Here is a 23,812-nt window from a genome sequence, read left to right as displayed (position 1 = left end):
TCATTTGGCTCTCTATTGCTCAACAGTTTTCAGAAGAGGGTAAGAACATAGGTCATGCTGTTGCAATAATTTGAAACCTTTGCCTTAAAACGCAGCGTTATTTTAGCCCTAATTCGAACAGAAACGGACGGATTTCCGCAATGTGTAAACGAACCATAAGCGATTTCCTATTATTGATTCGAGTTGAGTTTTCTGGGTGGCTTGCATCTTATGATGGATGAATGCTGTCATTCACAGTCTGTTCAGACCGGTTATTCACTTGCCGTTCGCCAATCCAAATGTACTCAAAAATACTTGATTCCAAACTCTTAACATCCCTTCCTAAGTTTTCAAATTGTGTTTCAGGATTCTTAATCTCCTAGAAGAGCTAAGATTAGCATCCTTGAATTTCTATTAATCGTAGTAAGTAACAAGTTTAGCTATCTAAACACTTTTTTCATTTCCAGTAAATTTTGGCCCAAAAGTAACCAAACTTATGCTGTCTCTTTCTTTCAGGAATTATTGAACATAAGATCAAAAACTCTAAATATCCCTTCTCTTGCTTTTAAATTGTATTTCAGGCTTCCTCTTTTCCTAGAACAACCAAAATCAGCCTCTTTTAGTTTCTCATAATCATTGTAAGTGACAATTTTAGGTAGATAAACCCTCTTTAGTTCCCAGGAAACAATGTTCAAAATTATTAATTTCAGGAATAATTGAACATTTGAAAACTGTAAACATCTTAGGATCGACACTACAATATTTGCATTGAGGGTCAATTTCAAGTTCAGGCTTTGAATCTTTAACATATTCCTACTCAAAATTTATGCTCTTCTATACTCTCTTCCTTCCTATTTTTGCCATGGCATCTAGAATTGTAATTTTCAGTTCGTTTTGTCTAGCTTGGATCTGTCGTTGTTTCTGCTTTTTTGGGTTGGAGCAATACTCTTTAACGCTGAGTTTTTTATTTTTCTGTCTGAATTATTTTCTGGAATATCTCTTAGACTTTGTTTTGAACTGACACGTTTCCTCTTTTGAAGGCCGGTATAAATGGTGAGGAAACCTTTCGTATGGTGAGAAAATAGGCCCACTTATATCCGCTTCGCGCTGATTGAGCCATTATTGACCTCAAGAAACCTGCTTGGAGCTTGAGTCAAGCGTTGATGGTGATTGATAGAGAGTTTGAATGACTCAATCAGTTCCTAAACGGCCAATCTTGCTTTAATCAATCGATTGACGGAAGTTTTTGATCAAAGTGATTGACCATCTAGGGTGTTCTTTACTCCTTTGATGCCAGACTTTTAACATTTCGCTGTTTACAATAGTTTCTTTTTAACAATATTCAAGAGTATGTAGCAGGACATTCCTAGCGTTGGGTTTTCCAGGGTTGAGTTTTCAAGTAAATTTCTTAAGCTATCAAACTTGAGACTGAAAGTATTACTTTTCCAACTGATTGCTCTAAAATGATATTCGATGTATTGGTCTGTTTTATCTAAATTATAATTATTACATTAATTTAGCAGCATAGATTCATCAGTGTAACTATACCGTACTTCTTTTTCTAACTAAAAATTAATTCTAGAGGTACAAGTCAATGATTTTGAGAAATATGACCTGCACGTCTGACTCTAACATAAGTACTAAGCCTAGAAACAGTCACGTATTAAGTATATGATCATACGTAAAAAATAAATTATAAAGTTGTATTTCAACATACTTTTCAATATTTACTTAGATACAGAGAAAATTAAATGTTTCGAATTTTTTTTCTTGTTTAATTTATTGTTGACTCAGGATACGATTTCTTGGCTGAGGAGCAGAACCTGTGCAACGAGCAGAAGAGATTGAATAAGCATTAAATTCGTTTAGTGATTGATTATCAAAAAAAATAATTTATTGAAAAAAAGTAAAGGGTTCAATTTCTTTTAAAATGTAAAAATGGTGAGAAAAAAAGGCATAAAAAACAATTATACGGAGAGTGAAACGAACTTAAAGTTGAGAACCCTTGATTTTTACTTTAACTTTACAATTAAAAGAAGCCATGTATGTTGCAACAACTTTTTATGTAAAAATACACGCCATTACACAAAAAGACGGCAACAGTATACAGACTACACAGAATTAAAGATCAAAATTTACTGCTCAGCTCTAATTTTCAACCTAGAAAAGAAAAAGGACATTAATCGATTGGAGATAAAAGACATGTAAAGAAGTGATAAAAAAAATAAACAAAGAACAGGGCTAAAACTTGAAAACAAACCTAAAACAGAGTGAACCAAATTAACATTCAATCCTCCGTGAAGGATGGGCGTTAAAATGCCCAAATGGATGCCTGTTTCATACGAACGAGAAAGATTATTACGAAAAAAAAGATGAAAAAGGTAAGAGGAACAGAAAGGGACATTTAAATAATAATTATGGCAAGGCGTCAGTCTATGAGTTAAAAGAATAGTTTAAAAATAGTATATTTATTCGATAATTAGGGTTAGCGACTTCAAAAGGGCGTTTAGCTGAATCACAATACAAATGTGCATCCAAATGGTCAAAAGAACGTATTTACAGTTCTCAGGAATGGATGAAGTTATCCAGTCAAGATTTTTATGGCACATCCAATTTGTGAGGTGTCTGAATATATCTCTGCGGCGTGTACCCGATGGTTGCCGAAGTAGCACTGCATTCGGTAGCCAGGGATTGTCCATACGTAGTACGTGGTCTTTTAGTTTGAACAAGTTTTAAAAAGCAGCAGCATGGTGCCTTTTAAAAGCATATGCTTAAAGACCCTGAGGTTTATAGATGATGCAACTTTTACCCTATCAAGTGTCAAAGATGTAAAGGCAGTTCTACAAGGACTTGATTGGTATGAGAGGAATTTTAGGGTAGAAATCCACAAGGGAAAAAGCAATCTTTTACCAATACTGGAATCAGAAAATACGGAGGAAATGATGCAGGAACTTTGGATAGCGAAACAAGAAAAAGCAAAAATACTTGGAGTGACATGGACCCGCGATGTGAAGTTAGGTAAATTATGGGAAGAAAAAATACAGAAAATCGAAGGGATGCTGGCGACGGCAAAAGATATTGAAGAGTGTTCTTTGTTTTTCAGAGCGACATATGTAAACACATTATCTACCACTACTATTCTATTTCGCGCCAGCTTTCGAGTTAGATGAAGGGAGTGCTAAGAGAATGGAAAAAATTATTTGGAGGTTGTGTGGAGAGAAAAAATTGAAAAGTTGAGCTTGAAAATGCTCTTTGTACCCAGAGTAAAAGGAAGAATAGGAGTGGTAAATTATAGGAATGTATGCCAATCACTTTTTTGGAGAAATGCTATTGAGATGCTCCAAAGGGACGATGAAATTGGATGTTTGAGAGATTAGCTACTACCGGTCTTGAACGAAATAGTTGAAGAACAAGTTGTGACGCAAATGGAAGAGGTCCCAAATCAGTTAAAGGAAACAGCAGAAACTTTAAGAGAATTGAGATGAAAAGGAGTGTTTCAGGACGGATTGAGTCAGAATGAAAGAAAAATGGTCATAGATGATAACATATAGACCCGAGAGCACGACTTTTCATACCATGTTAAAGAAAAAGATTGTGATGTCCGGGTCCAGATGTGATAACAGGTTTTTGTAGGGTCAATACCCAAAACAACAGAGATTTTGACCAATCAGAGAGAACAAATACAGAGGGTATATAAATCCCCGGGTCCATATGTGATGATAACATATGGACCCAAGAGCACGAATTTTCATACCATGTTAAAGAAAAAGATTGTGATGTCCGGGTCCATATGTGATGATAACAGGTTTTTGTAGGGTTAATACCAAAAACAACAGAGATTTTGACCAATCAGAGAGAACGAATACAGAGGGCATATAAATCCCCGCGTCCTCGGGTCCATATGTGATGATAACATATGGAGTTTAATACGACCATCCATTCCATAAAAAAAAACCAGGGCGAACCCCAAAGAAGGGCTTTAAGTATACACCCCCAGGGCATAACTTACTCTAAAAACCCTTCTATAAAAACCTTATATGCCCCCAGGGCATAACTTAAAACCCTTGCCCCGAGAGTTTTGGGGGAGTGTCCTCCTCAAAAATATTTTCTATCTGGAAATCAACTACGCTGAACAAAATGGCTCTCTCAAAATTTTGATTGTATGAGTTTTGGGGAATGATGGCAGTGGGGGGGGGGGGGCTAGTTGTCCTCCAATCACTTTCGACTATTAAAAAGGGCACTAGCCCTTTGAATTTCCAATCGAATGAGCATGTTTCTACGATACCACGTTTTGAAGTTTCTACGATACCACCTTCTATAAAAACCTTATATGGCCCCAGGGCATAAATTAAAACCCTTGCCCTGAGGGTTGTGGGGGAGTATCATCCTCAAAAACATATTTTCTATCTGAAAATCAACTACACTGAACAAAATGGCTATCTCAAAATTTTGATTGGATGAGTTTGGGGGAATGATGGCAGTGGGGTGGGGGAGGGGCTAGTTGCCCTCCAATCACTTTCAAATATTAAAAAGGGTACTAGCCCTTTGAATTTCCAATCATATGAGCCTGTTTTGAAGTTTCTAGGACAACGCCTTCCATAAAAACCTTATATACCCCTGAACATAACTTAAAACCCTTGCCCTGAGGGTTGAGGGGGAGTGTCCTCCTCAAGAAAATTTTTTCTATCCGGAAATAAACTACGCTGAACAAAATGGTTATCTCAAAATTTTGATTGGGTGTATTTGGGGGAATGATGGGTGGCGGAGGGGGGGGGCTAGTTGCCTCACTTTCAACTATTAAAAAGGGTGCTAGCCCTTTAATTTCCAATCGAATGTGCCTGTTTTCAAGTTTTAGGGTAAAACTGAGGTAAACAATCAATTTTAGGGAATTAATGGAAGGTCTTAGTCTGGCATTGGTTCTCCACCTTCTATAAAAACTTTATATGGCCCCAGGGCATAACTTGAAACCCTTGCCCTGAGGGCTTTGGGGGAGTATAATCCTCAAAAACATATTTTCTGTCGGGAAATCAACTACGATGAACAAAATGGCTATCTCAAAATTTTGATTGGATGAGTTTTAGGGAATGATGGCAGTGGGGTGGGGGAGGGGCTAGTTGCCCTCCAATCACTTTCAAATATTAAAAAGGGTACTAGCCCTTTGAATTTCCAATCATATGAGCCTGTTTTGAAGTTTCTAGGACAACGCCTTCCATAAAAACCTTATATGCCCCCTGAATATAACTTAAAACCCTTGCCCTGAGGGTTGTGGGGGAGTGTCCTCCTCAAGAAAATTTTTTCTATCCGGAAATAAACTACGCTGAACAAAATGGTTATCTCAAAATTTTGACTGGGTGTATTTGGGGGAATGATGGGTGGCGGAGGGGGGGGGCTAGTTGGCCTCCAATCACTTTCAACTATTAAAAAGGGTGCAAGCCCTTTAATTTCCAATCGAATGTGCCTGTTTTCAAGTTTTAGGGTAAAACTGAGGTAAACAATCAATTTTAGGGAATTAATGGAAGGTCTTAGTCTGGCATTGGTTCTCCAATTTGGGAATTTTTTTTTCTTTTGCCTTTCGCTGGTATTATAAGGAATTCATATCTATGTCCATTTGCTTAATATGACCTTAACATGTAAACATTTACTTAATAGTGTCGTTCAAATTAAGTGACTATAGAATGAGATCCTTTACTTATAAGTAGGGTTCGACCGTTCTGGATTTTTGGTGTCCGATACAGAAACTGATATATCGGTATCGCACCGATACGATACCGATATAATTCCCCTTAAAAAACCTTACCTAAGAAAAGCCTCAACAAAAAAAGCCTCAATAATTCCCTTTGGACTCCAAAAATTAGGCCATTTACAAGAATTGTTTCATTTTCTTTAACTTTTTGATCAGCAGCTTTGATTCTTTCAGAGGCAACGCTGTAGCGTTGCCTATAGTAAAGGCCATACGGCTCGGATGTTTTATTATTTATTAATTTAAAAAAAAACTTTCCGAAAAATAAGTTTTTCAAAGAAAAGTAAAGGCCATTTTAAACTTAACCTCAGGAGATACAAATACCTGTTAAAATTCAAACTCAAAACGAAAAGAAATTGAATAAACAATCATAGCAAAAAACATACAACAAGTAATAATATAAATGAATAAATAGATCTTAAAGCGAGGTATGCTTAGATTGAATATGAAAATGTAGCTTAAAACGAAAACAAATATTTTGCTATTGAAGTATAAATGAAACTTAAAACGAACAGAAATTAAATAAAAAATCAATGTGAACAAAACATACAATATATATTAATGTAAATGAATAAATAAATCTTAAAACGAGTGACACTTAAATTGAATATGCAAATCAAGTTTGAATCGAATAAAAATAACTACAAACAAGAGTTTGGGTATCGTCTCACTTCAGAAGCCTAAAACCTACTGCGTCATTGGAGCTTTACTGAAAACAATTCTTTGAAATATTTTCACTTTTGTAACTTTAATAAATCAAAAATTAATTAAGATTTTTGGGAATAAATATCAGCATATGTAAATTAAATTGACAATGCACATTTTTTTCAGTAAACTCATTTGAATTTTTTTTTCAGTAAAGTACAAATTATATTCTGGCTTTTAGAAAGCATAGGGGTTTTTAAACCTACTCACATTAATTTATGCTCGTTTTAAATTTGACTCTAATATTTATTTTAATTTTTGTTCGTTTTGGGTTTCATTTATTTATTGATACTGATTTGGGGTAGTTGTATGCTTGGTATATTATATGATAGTCCGGACGCCAGGTGTTGAAAATGTGAACCATACCACGACGGATTGGGGCTGCTACGAGAATTAGCCTACTCTCCACCCCCTAAATTGACCATGCAGATTCAAAAATACCAATGGCACTTGCTTGCGAGTGGTGGAACACTCCGAAACTTGACATTTTATTATATTTTGGTGTTTCATGCAATGAAATATATGCTCCACAAAGTTCAAGGTGCAGTTTTTCGCTCAAATAGAAATGCCTAGAAGCCATAGAATGTTTTCATAACAAACTAAAACGATTAGTTAAAAAAAAAATGGCACGGTTAAAAAAAAATGACAAAACTTTATGAGTCTTGAACAGTCTTGGAAAGTATGAACAAAATCAAATTGAATATTAGATATATAATGATATTAATTGTTGAAAGATCAATCAGTTCAAGTTTTTTTTCACTGTAATTTTCATTTTCAATCAAAAGGGGCAGTATCCAAATTGTGCTTGAGGGTTGTGGGGGAGTGTCCTCCTCAAAAATATATTTTCAATCTGGAAATCAACTACGCTGAACAAAAATGGCTATCTAAAAATTTTGCTTGGATGTGTCTAGGGGAATGATGGGCGTAGGGAGGGGGGGGGGGATAGTTTCCCTCCAATCACTTTTGACTATTAAAAAGGGCACTATCCCTTTGAATTTCCAATCGAATGAACCTTTTTTGAAGCTTCTTCAAAAACCTTATATGCCCCCAGGGCATATCTTAAAACCCTTGCCCTGAAGGTTCTGGGGGAGTGTCCTCCTCAAAAACATATTTCTATCTGGAAAGCAGCTACACTGAACAAAATGGCTATCTCAGAATTTTGATTGGATGCGTGTGGGGAAATGATGGGCGTGAGGGGGAGGGGGGACTAGTTGCAATCCAATCACTTTCGACCATTAAAAAGGGCACTAGTCCTTTAGTTTTTAAAGGGCACTTTTTATCATTAAATTTAAAACCATAATTTACCTGTTAAGTAGGCCTATTCCTGCAGATTTTGAAAGTCTTAGAAATTTTGCCAAAGTTAGGCTGATGTTTGTTTGAATTGATTTAATAGCAAACAAAGAAGCAATATTAACAGCAACAGATTGCACGAAAATGGATTGACTATAATCTATATAATTTGGGCTCTATATTTGCACATCAGGAGGGGGTAAAGTAAAATAATTTACTTCTAGGAACAATATAAGCAAGTAGGTTATTTATATAAGCAGTTAAGTTAGGAAAATGAAACCTTCAGGAAAGGGTCTACAGACTCAAGTATGTCCCAAGAGGGTGTTTTGATGTACCTACCTCAATCCCTACTCTCTTTAGAGAGCAGTGACCTTTGACAACATTTTGAAATCTTTGTGTAATGAAAGTGAAACCTTGCAAAGCTGGTCTTCTGCTTAACTGAAGAACAAGAAAACTATTTTTAGCTTTACTACAACTTCCCTCAATTGAAATTTATGAGGTTTCAAAGACTTGCAAATAGACCAGCTAGAAATATAATTGAAACTTCTAACAGAGCTAATTTGATTAGAAATTAAAAGTTATAGTGCTCTTTTTAAGAGTCAAAAGACATTAGAGTGCAAGTAGCCCTCCTCCTAAGCCTATTCAATGTTGAAACATCCACTCTAAATTTTGAGACAGCAGTTTTAATCATAAATGTAGAATGCTATAGTTACTATGTAAAAATATTGAGTAGCATGTCAACATGCAAGAACTGTACATATGCCTCACTATGCTTTAAAACTAGGCTAAATTAAAATGGGTGTATATGGTCTTCTTCGTCATTCATCAAGAGAAATAGAAATCTGGTAGAAACAGATTGGCTGTGGCGTTTCAGAACCCTTGCATTATACGAGTAGTTGAAGTATCTATTAGCTATGTATTCTTAACATAAATAATTATCAAAATTAGTTTTTTTCATCGAGCATTACTGCATAAACAGCTTCAAATACCGTATCACAAAATTCGTCAGTTATCTGGGTAAAAACTTTGAACTTGGAAGCTTAATTTTTTCATCATGCCCTTTGCCTATATCTGTTTTGTCACCTTTAAAACAGTTGAAATGGGCGACTTTGATATTGATTTTTTTTTTGATTCCTAAGAAGCCTTCTTGTATTAAAAACTGGTTTTTAATCAGAATTTAAAAAACTTGCATTTTAAAGTTTTTTTGGCTTCTTCATAGAATTTATGTCATGTAGACTAAGGCTGAACTGTTGCTTTTTTATTGCATTTGGCTGCTCTTTTGGATATTATTCATTTTTTCTTTTGAAGATTCATTCCAAATTAATTATAAACTGATAAATACTTAATATCAGTCAAATTATAAACTGCGTCTAAAAGGAGTAAATTTATCAAACTGAAAAATACATGATGAACACTTCAATTACAATGACACAAAAAAAAACACTTAATAGTTTATTCACTATGAACAGAAATGAAGTGCCAGTAATTTTTTTAGGTAAAAAATGAAAAGCTCATCCGTTTTAAGTGTAATCAAATGAAATAATATGCAGACTGAAGTAGCTCCAGGAAGATGTTGAAATTTTCATTCTAGTTCGTCACTTTTAATCCAAGCAAAATGTTAGGACACTTAGTATCAGTTATTGAGTTTAAGCTTTGATTTCCAAATGCTCACAGGAATTACCAATTTTAAGAAAGTCGCAACAATAAGTCACCTGTGGTCAAAATACTCAAATACTCCTCTTTGATCCCCACACAGACTCAAAGCTTCTGCTATGGTCATTTCCTGGAAATCTCCAAAAAGTTTCTTTTAAAAATAGCTTTCAAGCGTAGTTAGGGGTATTTAGACTTATGCTTTTCTTCAAAGCTTTGAAAAAAGTGTTATAATATTCCAAATGTTACATTTGTGTATATTTTTGGTAATTATTTGTGGGGTGATCGAATTTTCTAAACCACTGTAGATACGTAAGAACGTTGCAACATCTAGTACCCTGAGGTCATAAGACTGTCAGAGACTCCTCCTTGAACCTCCCAAATTGAAAGCTTTTATTATAACCTGGGCTTTTAATGTAACTCGAGCACTGGACCAAGGGCGCCATAGTCACTCGAGCCCAACGTTAGGTGGGGATGTCGATATCACTTTCGTCACACCAATTCGTTTTAGTGTGAATCTGCATGGTACTTATGAATGAATGTTTTCAAAGTAAACCCGTTTCATCAATAAGAAAAAAAACGGATTACACGCATATGTCCCTTTCCCTTTGGACGATAAAACCATGCAAGTGCTGTATCAAGCAAAACTCACGAAATTCTTGTTAATTTTGTCAACTTTTCAACTTTTTGGCATCCCTGCTTTCAATAAAAAAAAATCAAGGTACTATCACTTAAATATAATAGCTCCCTATGCCCCCCCCCACCTTCTGGATATCATCTTGATAGGATACCGTCTTTGCTTTAAATAAAAAAAAAAAAACTTATTGGCACCCCTGCTTTAAAAAAAATCAAGGTTTTATCATTTAAATATGATAGCTCAATACCCCCCTCCCATCTTCTGGATACCACCTTGATAGGAGATGCAGTCTCTGCTTTAAATTTAAAAAAATCAACTTTTTGGGATCCCTGCTTTAAATAAATAAAATTTCGAGCTATTATTTAAATGTAATACCTCCCAACAGCCCCCCCCCCTCTGGATACCACCTTGATAGGATACCGTCTCAGCTTTCAGTAGAAAAATAATTTACTTAATAATTAACTAGGTCACTATATGGTTCAAACAAACACGCAAAATAATGTTAAACAGCTTAGTGTTCCTTGAAAAAAAATTGAGGGTATGAGTAAAGGGGTACAAAGACAACAACAAAAATATCGAAATTATTAAGATATACCTCAAATTATTGGAAAACTGAGTGACAGATTTGCCATGGCATTCCATAAGATCCAAAGAATCTAATTAAAAGAGAGCACACACAAAAGCCAAATAAGGCCAGTAGCCTATGAGAAATCGCAAAATACCCAAGACACTGAACAAGTCCTAATGCAGGGCCCTGGTTCTATCAAAATATTTCAATGGTTTCCCAGGGAATTTGATATCATTTTCTTCTGTCTCCACTTTAAACGAAAAAATAATTATCTTTATGGCATGCCTGCTTTCAATAAAAAAAATGAGGTATTATTTAAAAATGATAACCCTCTATTCCCCCCCCCCCTCCTATAGGCAATGATTTACAATTTATTTATGAAACATATTTTTGGGGTAGCTTCCGGTTCAATCTTCTATTCCCCAACCTTGTACATAGCTTAGTCTATAGCTAAATTTTGTCTCAATCGAAGGTTTTTTTTTTTTTTTGGGGGGGGGGGGGGTAAAAATGTTCCAGAAAGCAGATTGTATTTTCTATCAGACGTTCAATAATTGAGTATTAAACATTAAGAAAATATTATCTAAAAACAGCAAAAAAAATTTCTTGAATACGAATGATGTAAGAAATAGCGAATGGGAAACTGCATTCAAAATGATTTAATTCAAAAAGACGATACTTTTTTTGTCAACATATGAAGAACTGTGTATATTGCAATATTTGCAATAGCATATTGCATCTGTCTGGTTTTTATGCAAAGTAACTAAAGAGAAGAAAATTAATGAACAAGAGAGAAGTGAAGAATTATGGTATGCAAAGTAATATTTGGCAGGCGAAGTCAGTGGTGATAAATCGCTAGGGGTGGCACAGTGATTGCGTGATTTTCGGGGAACCAAATTTTTTTTCGGGGTGACGCAGATTTTCGGGGAAATGCCCGAAAATTCGGGGATAGTGCAAGCCCTGCTTGATTTCTAATCAGGGATATCGAAATACTAAACCACACGAGAAGGAAAAGCTCCGACTTTGCGGTTGACGCAATGAAGAATTGCCGCAAAAATAATTTAAAGTAGATAGAAGGCCGCCGCCTCTGCCAGTGGCGGCGTGCCTGCGAAGCGCCGGCGGCGTTACGACACTTCGGTGGCGTTCAACCGGCCCTCTCGTCGGCGGCGTCCGGTCGATCCACCGGCGCGGCGCCGGGGTCTACATTTAACTATTTTTTTTTTTTTATGTATTCTTCTCGCAGAGGCTCCCATCCTTCTCCACCGTTGCATCAGCCTTTTTTTCAATAAAAAATTTGTTTTTATGTATTTCGCCCAATCCGATTTCATAGCGCAAGGTTTGCAAAATTGTAGCTTTGAGAAGAGGACTAACATATTTAACGCCAGGGAAAAAACATAATATATTATCATAATAATATGACCCTTTAATTGCGATTCTGCAAACTAATTTGTCTTGAGTGTTTAATCCTCATTACACATACATTTATACTCAAAATTAACACTGATTTGGTTTCCTAAAAAAAGAGGTTACTTATTCTATTTTATAGGCATTAGCACAGAATATAGGTAACTTATAAGAGCGGAAACTGTCACTAATGTGGGCAAAAAAAACATCTACGCTATTTAACGTTTGCCGACATTAGCATTTTTTAAGCTTTTTTACTGTTTTTATGTCAGGAACTAAGATCACACTTTTTACCACACTAGTTTTACTAGATAAGCACATTAAATTAATTATTCTTGTTATTACACTGAAAAAAGTCAACTCTCACCAGATTCTAGATGGCGCTGAGGTTTTTAATCTACATAACTGCCAGTTTCCACTCTTTTAAGTTACTCATGCTCTGTTAAAAAAAAAATGAATGCAGCATCACAATGATAATATGAATATAAAAACTTTAAAGCGGTCATTATAGTAATTTAAAGAATTTAAATGGAAAGGAAGGATACAACACTTATATTTACCACCTAGGCCTACTTATATGATATAGAAATTAAAACGATGGATACAAAAATTTAAATTTTAAACTATGAATTACAATATACTCCACTGTTCTACTCTATGCCCTGCAGGTATACTGTACCATACTGTAACTGTAGGGTAAAGTATATTCTATTGTTACAGTAAACAAACCTTGAGAAGATATAATAGCCACCAAACCAGCTGTCATCTTTCTTGTAGCAATTTTACCCCCATATTTGGCAATGATATCTTTAACTTCTTCCGCTGGTCTAGAAAGATCACCAACAACCATAAACAGCATGTCTTTAAAAGGCTTGGAGCTTTTGGAGGCCTAAAAACATATTAAAAGACTAATTACGCAATTTTTGTAATAAAAATAATTTACAATATTATCACTTTTTAAAGACAGTTGGTTTAAAATGCCAAAAAGATCCAATGCATTCAAATACATGTTGTCTCGCATGTTACCCAGCTAATAGAACAGTACCATATTTCAAATAAAATGTTCTTTTATTGAATAAAAAGAGCGTAGATATTGCAACGTCCTTTCAAATCAGCCCTTAAACAGCTCTCTAAGATGCTAGAGTGAACCCTAGATGCGGCGAAGAAGAAAGAAGAAATAAAGAGGACCAACAGTGCTACTTATACAAAAAAGTGATTCTCCTTTCTGTCTCAGCCAGGAGACGTTTCTCATATGACAAGTTTTCTTTGCGTGCTTTTAGATTTTGGTTACTACAGGCAAATCTTCCTAGGCTGCAGCTATCGCTGCAACCATGATCAGACTAGTGAACAGGCTGTATTAGTTGCTAGGGAGATAATTCTTGCCAAATCGAACCTTTGCATGTTCTTTCTTTATGAAAGAACCCCATTTTTGGACTTTCATCATCTTCATTAGAGTTGCGTTCGATTTAACAGAACTTAGTTAACCAATAAGTCTACTTTTTTCAAATAAAACAGACAGTTTGGCAGAAAATTCAAAGTTGCTATAACGTGAGCCGTAAAAGAAATTAGGAACATACCATCAGGTATAGGAAGGGGAGGCTTGAAGCAGTCAAAATAATGAAGTAGGCTGAAATCATCTTGGCTAACAACGAATCAACCTTTTTGTGAAAACTTTACCCGTGATCTTTCTCTACCTTAAAATGGAAAATTCAAGGTCGCCAATGTAATCTGGATGATCGAGAGGTCCTAGAATGTCCCCATTTTTGGACTTTCATCATCTTCATTAGAGTAGCGTTCGATTTAACAGAACTTAGTTAACTAATAAGTCTACTTTTTTTTCAAATAGATATGACAAGTTTGGCAGAAAATTCTGGTTGAAGCACTAGCTGCAACCTAGTAAAGAGCAAACCACAGCGCATAGTAACTAAAAGTTAAAAAATGTTAAAACTGTCGTTTTTTATTCTTTATTACAGGCCGAGCAGGCTACCAGAAAATCATATAGAGATGCTTAAGAGCTCATTCAAAAGCTTTTTCTCATATGTGCGTGGTTTATATAAATTTCGTATGTTCGTAGTTGCGAAAAAAGACACTTTTTATGCCGTTTCTCGAGGGATGGGGTTAGCGGGCTACCAGAATATCTTGGACAGATTTTTAATAGCACATATAAAAAACAATGCTCATATTTATAGTCAGAGCGCCAGATTCTGTATCTCGCTTATTTCGATTAGTACCCACGCCGGAAGGTACAAAAATGTTAAGGGTGGATCCTAAGGTAGCCGACCATAATGAAAACGAATATCGTAGGGCAAATGTTCGCCATTGGGGTGTTTCTGAGATATAGGAAAAAAACACCAAATTTGACCTATAAAGGGGTTCGACAAATTTTTTTTACACACAAAATTGGTCAAATCCAGCGTACTTTTACATCAATCGAAAGAAGAGACTCGGGGCTACACGAATATGATTTTTGTTTGTATATATATATATATATATATATATATATATATATATATATATATATATATATATATATATATATATATATATATATATATATATATATATATATATATATATATATATATATATATATACATAAAAAAAAAAAAAAAAAAAAAAAAAAAAAAAAACTGCACTTTTTACTGTAGTTTAAAAAAATCAGATTTTTGTCAACAAATTTCTAACAGAAAAGCTAAAAACTCGAAATTTCTTCTAGATAGTTTTTTTTTTTCATATTAAAAAAGAAAGCCCTTTTAATTCCGAACACATTGAGCAAAGAAAAAAAATTTAAATTATTGTCTCTGAGAGGTATGCAGCTTCTTTAGCGAGTGCACCCGATAATAGGAATTTTTGTTTGGTAGCCATCTACGTAGCGGAAAGTTTTTTTTCATCATGTGACAGCAGGTAGAATTAATCATTACAGATAGAAAGTCATTGACCCTGAACTTATGATGTAATACTGTTAAAGAAGATAAACACCAGCTAATTAGTGTTATTTAGGCACATAAATAGTTATTTTATGGGACATGATTGGTTTGTTATAACTATGGATCAAAGCATCGACTAGGGTGTAGTTTTCGGGTTCTTGGGTGTCAGTACCGGATAGCAAGTGATCTTGGTATCACGACGATTCAGAAAATTCGCCCACGTTACTCTACGCCTCATTTTGGTCAAGTCATTTATAGTCGGGGAGCCAAAGTTGAAAGTCGTCAAATAATTATTTGTAAAAAACAATTTTGGTATACGAGTTCTGACTTTTGGAAACGATATTTTTGAACCTGCTGATTCCATTTATTTCGGGAACTGCGACCACCAAAGTGCGCTTCATAGTTTGATATGAGGTCAAAGTTTCGACTCGATCATCTATGGTAAAAACAAATTAAAAACTTAACTTGTTCATTGCTAAGTAGATGAAACTGCATCGATCTCGTGCCTTTGTTATGGTTATGTTTACTGCCACCTGCCATACTGGTGCAAATTGATGGTTAAAAAGCTTAAAAAGCTAATTAACTCTATTATTTGATCCTCAAAGGTTTGTCTTTACTAGTATTTCACTTTTTATTGTTTCGCCTCGTCTTTCAGGAATCGCCAAAAACGCCAAAGCAGAAGACGCGCAAATAACACCCGACCAGATCCCTAAATGATACCAAAAGAGCTCCACAACTTTCTTGTTTACCTTCTTGAAGAAGAAGAAGCGTGGGACAATCCAGAGGTAAAACGGGACTGTATGCCGAAGACAGAACAAAGACTTATGAACATCGCCCAAGATATTTTATTTTCCGGGCTTTACGTTCAAACCCCGAAACATATTGGGGTTTCAGTTTATGTTTATCATAAAAATCGAAGCAGAAATATCCTTCAAGTTCTGAATAAAAGTGGTTCTGGGGTATCGTATGATACCATTCGACGACTCCTAGGAATAGTGGTAGACGAAGTGAGGACTCACGCCACAGCAGACAGTGTCTATGTTCCTCTTGGCATAATAAAAGATGATGATTCTTTGATCCGATTCATGCTCGACAACCTCAAATTTCTATGGTTCTCCTTCGATGGCACATCGACTCATATTACTAATATGGTGCAGACCTCAGGGCTCTCAAAGAACAGCCAATCAAAAGTCACCACAGGTCAGTTGAATGTGTACCGAAAGAACAGCTTGAAATCAAGTGTCAGGGATCGAAGATCTTAAGGAAAACGATGATCGAGAAAGAACTCCTTCCTGTTAACTTACTTCTCGAGACTCCAAAAGAAATTAGACACCTGGATAAGATAGTAATGCTGGCTAGAGAATGCCCAACACAGCCTGTGGCCACAGAAGAAAGTCCCTCGTCGTTACCAAGCTATCGAACGATCTGCAGTAAAGTCTCAAAGCAAAATCTTCCTAAAAGCAACGCGTTCTACTTGCCTCTCCTTCATGAAGCACCAAAAAACCATGCACCAGTAGAAAACTATTTGCGAACGTTCATGGAGATAAATAAAAGTGTCAGATGTGACGATACGGTGGTCACGCAAGATTTCTTCATTTATCAGCTAGCACAGGGAGTAAAAAGTAAATACCTGGATGATTTCAAAAACGTAATCCTACGGATGGAGGGCATCCACCTCCTGCCCAACTAACTCAAGGCAGTTGGTAAGATAATGGACAGCTCTGGACTCAAAGAGATTGTAGTGCAGAAAAAGCTGCTGCTTCCTGGTACTTGCAAAAAGGTATTTCAAGGGAAAGGCTACTACCAAGCCATCAATGTCTACTGCATACTTTTAAGAGGTCTTGCTAGCCCTCTACTGGGAGTCCTTGGAAAAGTAATACTTCGAAGCACAAGAAGACTTATCCCGTCTGGCCCAGCTGGGTGGTGCCATTGAGTTATTCAGGACGTTATTGGCTAACGGTGCTGACGCGCGAACTGCACTTCAGGAGCTAAGCGATACCTTAATCTCTTTGGTTCCCATAATGAATGCCTTCGACACCCTGCGAAATGTGTCACCCACGTTTGCTTTCTGACGGCAGTTCTTGAAAATACTTGAAATAGCGATGTAATTCATTCATGCTGAACGAAACTGTGAATGAGAGTCTCGTTTTACAGCAACTGCTCGGATGTTACCATACTTGGCGGCGGCTCACCATCCTCAGCATACAAGATGTCTAATACAGTACCTATCAGACATGCGAAGTTTACCACAAACCTTTTCTGATGTACACAGGAAGTTCATGAAAGGATACTGGAATGTACAGTGAACAAGGATGCAACGACGACGGCCGGAATAATAGGAGAACAAATGGATGAGAGACAGACTGAAGCTTGGATTCTTACCTTACCGATTTCTACTGCCATCAGCAATGGTTTCCTGCAAGTAGTCAACGTATCCACAGAGACACTGAAACATCACGAAGACAATCAGTAGACGACGACGCGATTACAACTTCCGCGAGATAAAATTCGAGACGTTTTCACTACATGTGGCAATCCGTTCAGCAGTGTGGACTTTGACCTAGTGAATACTGTCACGTCAGAAGTTATGGACGATGAGAAGATTGTTTCTGATATTACTTGCGTAGCCACAAAACGAAAATAGGCGGTTGAGGACTTTCGGTGCAACAGGAAAGAAGATGTGGAAAAGGTTGCACTCCGAACTTTCCCTTCAGAGAGTAACACTCAGAAAGTGAAGGGTGTCCCTAGAACCGATCTCCTGAGCTCTAATCATTACTAGTCAGTTGAGCTACGGCGAAGAAAAGGAGAAAGCAGTTGCAAAGATCCTCACAAAAGCGATTCTTCCTTTCTCTCCATCCATTATTGAACATCTTCCGCAACAATCAACCAAGACATCCTCTAGCTGGAAAATAAGGACGGGGAACAAAGCTTTGCTCTTGAACTGGCTAAGAAAAAAGGAGGACTTGCAGCTTGACCGGCTTCTTTAAAATCCAAAGAAACAACATCAGCTGCAGTACACATCATTGACCTAATGTCCAAGATAAAGTCATATCGACCTGCCAGGTTTGAAATAGTCAAATCCTTTGCGGAAAGATTGCTTCTATCGTTGCTGAATGATCTGAAGTCCACATTGTCGCAGATCGGTACAACGGACTGTTTGGGGAGCTCACGGACACCGGAGAGTCGATCTCCTTGAAATCAGCATGCAGATTCCAAAGAGGGAAAGGGAAAAACCTCCAGATTCCGCTCTTAGCACAATTGAAGAATGGGATGCCGTACTTGAAAGTTCAGCGTCTAAAAGCCGGCTACTCAAAATTTTGTATGAAACCTCGGAGAAGATGGGTGATCAGCTTCTCAACGCACTCAACCTTTTTCTCTCATGTGGGTTCAAGGAGAGATTCAAAGTGTCTCTGGTCAAGCGTCGCTGCAGTTCAACTTGACCAGAATACTATGACTAACAGGAATGCTTGTGCTCCAGCCACGAAGAAGCTGACCAACGCCTTATGACACATGGCAAGTGCGCTAGCCGTTACGCTTGTAGCATCGTTGTGCATGCCAACGAAACAGACGTGGCAGCAGCCATTGTTCATTTTTATGAAGAGCTTCAAGCTGAGGGACTGAGCAAACTTTTCTTGAAGTTCCCGACTTACATTATCCCAGTACACGAGCTGGCGGATGGAGTCCACTTGTCCAAAGAGGAGCAGATTATGTAAACGTTCGTGCACTGTCTGTCAGGGTGTGACACAACGAACTTTTTCTTCGGCGTCGGGAAAGCTTCTTTCTTAAACACCGTGGAGTCTGCTACTTTTGCCTCAAAAATGGTGTCTGTGACGGAACTGATCAAGGATGCAGAAGGAAAGCTTTCAGTCGACGTGTTTAGAGAAGTTTCCAACCTATCAAAATCCCTGGTCATTGAAATGTACGGTAAACAGGCCAAATTCATTTCAGTGGCAAGTGTAAAGGCTTACATTTAGTGCCAGGAACAAGATGTGAGAAGACTGCCACCATCTGACGACATCTTCAAGCCATGCATACGAAGCGCCATATTCGCTACGTAGATATTCTTATCGTCAGTACAGGCTCGACCGAGCATTCCAGATCCACTCCTCCATGGATGGAAGATGGCTGAAGGGGGAGTAGATCTGGTCGTCTCAAACTGTAAAGAAGCATCAAGCCTGGAAGCTTACTGCAGATGCAAAAGTGCAAGATGTAGAAAAGACTGTAGCTGCTCAAAAATGAAAGGATGCTGCTGCTTATGCTCCGGCCATGGAACGAGGAGGACATGCAAGGAATCTGACCTTGCCCCATCTGAATTGTCGGAAGAAGAAAATGAGGAATATTTTTGAAAGTTTTATTTCATACCTTTTACTTTTAATTATAACATGTCCCTAATCAGTTACTATTGCCCAATTTTACGGACAGGTCGAGCAAAATAACTCCAGTGCACTGACTGAATCCATCTGTGAAGCAGAATTCTTTAATGTAGTAAATAGCTCAGTCGTATCAGTGACAAATCAGGTCCCAAAAAGGTAATTGCAGACCCCTTAGTACACCAGAAAACAAATTCGTCCATTCTAAAAAAAAACTTTTTTTAGTCAACATTTTTTTTCTTAAGTAAAAGTTGAAAATTTTAAACAGTTAGAACGTTTGAAGTATTCCTACCCTTTGAAGAAAAAATAAACTCTGTCCATTTTAACGATATGGCTAGTGATCATTTCAGTGACACTACAAAAAAAAAATAAAAAATCGCAGACCTTTTAAAGAATAATAATAGTTTATATTTTTTAGCTCAAATTGTACGGAATTGAATGAACTTTCTTTCTTAATATGAAAAAAAAATTTGTTAACTTGAAAAAATTTCGAGTTTTAGCCGTTCTTTGAGATATTAGTCGAATTTTACAGCACTTATTCTGAAACTGCAGTAAATAGAGAAAAAAATTGTGTTTTGTTTTATTTGCATATCATATTCTTGTTGATCTAGATCTCCTCTTTCAATTGATATGACATTACGCCGGATTCCTCAACCCAATAACTCGGAAAAAAATAGAAGAAATTGAAGAATTTTATTTGAAGTTGGATTTTTCCGTTTGATTTTAGGTTCTGAAATTGAACATCTAGAGGAGAATTCTTTTGAAAGCCGAACCGTAAGTTTAATTCCTTTTTTTTGACACTATAGTTTCGGGCATACTGTATTAATGTTTAATACCTAATGAGTGAACGCATTATATATTGAAGGAATTGATCTTTTTTCCAGGAATTCTTACGGTTTAAATTTTGTTTCATATGGTGTGTAAAAATTAAGTTCTTTATTATCTGAGAGTTGTATTTGTAATGCCACCTTCTGCCCTCAAACGCCTTCCCCTCCCCTCACAATTATTATTCTTGTTCTTCACCCGTGTAATATTTTTGGTTGGCTTAATATTTTAAACTGCAGTTTAGGATATTTTTACAGTCTTGCGAAGCAGTTAGGTAGGCGAAGAATATTTAACGGAAAAGATATTTTGCTCAAACTAGGGATAGCCTAGTAAATTTGTTTAAATATTCAGGCATATCTTAACAACTTCTAATGCTTGAACAATTAGTAACCCTGTATGATGTCTCTTGAGATAAAAAAAAATAGAATTTAAAAAATGTTTTATGATCTAATTTCTTCTTAGAATCTCTCCCTAAATACAATACGTACTTACGTATATTACGTACTTACGTACTAAATACAATACGTACTTACGTATTAGCTAGAAAACACGCGAGAGGTGAAGCTGGGTTAATGCTAATAAAATAAGTCAAAATACGATCAAAATATAATAGTTTAGAAACGAATTTGGGCTATATAGTTGGACATTAGGGGGGAGGGGCAAAGCATAGTATATATTAAATAAATAAAATATTGTTCACGGAGTGAGAAACCCCTGTTTGCCTAGCGCGCTCAAGGAATTCTCTTGATAAAGAGGCTGCTGAATTAGTTTGTTGTATAATGTTCGCTATACAGTTTCGCGTGTGTTTTCTGGCTAATGCGTAAGTACCATACAATCTTCTTACCGTAAATATCAAAAAAGTTTTTTATCATATGAAAGTAGGCCTAAGGAGCAACATTAAAACGAAAAAGGATTATCAAACAATTCGTGGTAACGAACTGTACCACGGAGGGATTAGTTGCCCTCCAATCTCATTCGACTATTAAAAAGGGCATCAGCCCTTTCTTTTTTCAATCGAATGAGCCCTTTTCGAAGCTCAAACGACAACTCCTTTGATACGAAATGCCCTGGTCTAAACAACAACGACAACAAAAAATAATACATTAAACCCACATCGATCTTTACTATAAAAATGTCAAGCCTTCCACAAAAAAATAGCCTGAACATGACAAACAGGTCTATGGCCAGTAAATGAAAAAGAAAAACAAAAACGAATATTTCGCCCGTATCAAACAAGGCGCCTTCAGCGTAGACAAAAAAAATAAAATAAACTAAAACTAAAAAATGTACGTAAGGCTAAAATAGAATCACCTAAAAATATAATATACAATTGCTTAAAATTTACAATTTGGAGCTACCATCGTGAGACCACCTCACAAAAGTAACTAGATTAAATCATTATTTGTTTTTCAAATAATACCGGTAAATCTGGCTCATCCTCTATGAAATATACCCCTTCCCCTCACAAAAAACTTCTGTGTAAATTTCATCCAAAGTAAAGTGCAACCCCCCCCCCTCCGTCAAATTCCCTCCAAGCAGTTCCCTCTTCGCTAGTAATCCATCCTCTGTAAAATTTTTTGTGGGCGATTCACCCTGAAAATATTCTCACTCGAAAAGAATTTCGCATAGTAATTTTGTCAAAACCCCCCAGTGTAGCATTTCCCCTAAGAAATTGACTCATCATAAATTTCCCTCCCAAAGGAAGATTCTCCCCTTAGAAATCCACCCCAAGCACACCCCTTCCCCACCCCAAAAAAAATGGCTGAATACTTCACAACAACAGATACTATATGTAAACAATGGGCAAATTTCAACAACAGCCGTTCCCCTGGGGACTGTGCCTGGTCATTTTACACCTGAAGACATAATAATTAGATTTTTCGACTATGCTGAACAAAATGGCTATCTCAAAATTTTGATCTGGTGACTGGGAAAAAGTGAGCGTGGGAGGGGGCCTAGTTGCCCCCCATTTTTTTTGGTCACTTAAAAAGGGCACCAGAACTTATAATTTCCGTTCGATTGAGCGCTCTCATGATATTTTAGGACCACCGGATTGATACTCTCACCCCTGGAAAAAAAAAAAAAAAAGCAAATAAACACGTATCCGTGATCTTTCTTTTGGCAGAATTTTTTTTTACAAAATCCCGCATTTTTGCATGTAGGAGCTTTAAATCTGAGAATGAAGGTTATCTGATACCCTGAATCTGATGGTGTGATTTTCATCAAGATTATATGAATTTAAGAGGATGTTTCCCCCCTTTTTTGAAAATAATACAAATATTCTCAGGCTCGTAACTTTTGATGGGTAACACTAAACTTGATAAAATTATATGTATATACATTTAGATATTAAGTATATTATAAATTTCAAATCAGCGTATCTATTGGTATCCAAATTGGTATCCGTTTTTTAGAGTTTCGGTTACTAATAAGCTGGGCCACTCCTTACTTACAGTTCGTTACCACGAACTGTTTGATAAGATTAAACCATTTCGAATGCAGTTTCCCAATTGCTATAAGATTCTTACATCATTCGTAGTCAAGAATTTTATTTTTAAGTTGAACAGAACGCATACACTATACAGGTTCAGTTGAATTTCGAAATTGATTGTCAACAGATTGTTGTGACAGCTGAGTCGTAAGTTTGTAGAATTTTGTTTTCTTTTTCTATTTTTAGAAACATTTTCTTAATGTTTCATGCACACTCATTGAACGCCAGATAGATTAAAGAAAATAGTCTTCTTCCTGAAATTTTTTTACCCCCCCCCCAAAAAAAAAAAACAAAAAAAAACACCTACTCTTGAGACAAACTTTAGCTATAGACTATGTACAAGGTTGGGGGATTGAAGATTGAAATGGAAGTGACCCCAAAAATATGAGTTATTGAAAAAACTGTAGCCTATGTTATTGCCTATAGTGGGAGATAGGGATCTGTCATTTTAAAAGATAATACCTCAACGTTTTTTAATTGAAAGCAGGAATGCCAAAAATCTCTTTTTTTTCATTCAAAGTGGAGATGGAAGAAAATGATATCAATTTCCCTGGGAAACCATAAAAATATCTTGATAGACCCATGCCCCTCTCGCCGAGACTTTTTCATTGTCTTGGGTATTTTTGGATTTATCACAGGCTATTGACCTAATTTAGCTTTTGTGTGTGCTCCCTTTTAATTAGAGTCCTTGGATCTTATTGAATGTCACGGCGAATCTATTATCAATTATTTCAACTATTATTCAAGGGTTTTGCAACTCCACAGCCATTCCGTTTCTACCAGATTTCTACATCTCTTGATGAATAACGAAGAAGACCAGCGTCAAGCCCGGAACTTGGGAAGTTTCTGACTCATGAATATGCCCTAATTGTAGATTCAAGCTTGGATTTGAGAAACATTGATGAAAACATTAATGTTTGCGATCAACATCGATCGCGCCGGCGGCGCGCAGCCGACATCTCACCGGCGGTGGCACTAAAAAATCCTCGGCAGTGTACCGGAGGCGCGCAACCGCCGCTATTTTTTGCCCGCCACCCCCGGTCTTCCCTTATCAGCGCGGTGCCGGGGTCTAACGATAATACACCCATTTTGCTTACTAGTAAGTAGTAGCCAAGGTACTATTTCTACGGGACATATAGCAATTTCTATGTTATTCTGGACCTTGTATACACCTTTTCAAAGAGATTCAGAGCTCCCTCACATGGCCTTCTGGATTCTACGGGACATAT

The 23,812-nt window shown here is 36.6% G+C and overlaps 2 protein-coding genes across 3 annotated transcripts in view; both read right to left on the bottom strand.

Annotated features, from left to right (window-relative positions):
• Window positions 1-23,812, bottom strand: part of LOC148948018 (uncharacterized) — a 527,253-nt gene that overhangs the window by 17,300 nt on the left and 486,141 nt on the right. The window lies entirely within an intron of this gene.
• LOC148948019 (uncharacterized) overlaps window positions 1,830-23,812 on the bottom strand; it is a 437,936-nt gene continuing 415,953 nt past the window's right edge. The window contains exon 6 of the mRNA XM_089095657.1: window positions 1,830-2,139. Coding sequence (XP_088951783.1) covers window positions 2,115-2,139 — 25 coding nt within the window. The 3' untranslated portion in view covers window positions 1,830-2,114. The remainder of the gene's footprint in view (window positions 2,140-23,812) is intronic.

This window comes from Artemia sp. Qi Xiang Cuo, chromosome 10 (assembly GCF_049724085.1).
Source record: "Artemia sp. Qi Xiang Cuo chromosome 10, ASM4972408v1, whole genome shotgun sequence".
NCBI classification, from domain to species: domain Eukaryota; kingdom Metazoa; phylum Arthropoda; class Branchiopoda; order Anostraca; family Artemiidae; genus Artemia; species Artemia sp. Qi Xiang Cuo.
This window is presented reverse-complemented; position numbering and strand designations above follow the sequence as displayed.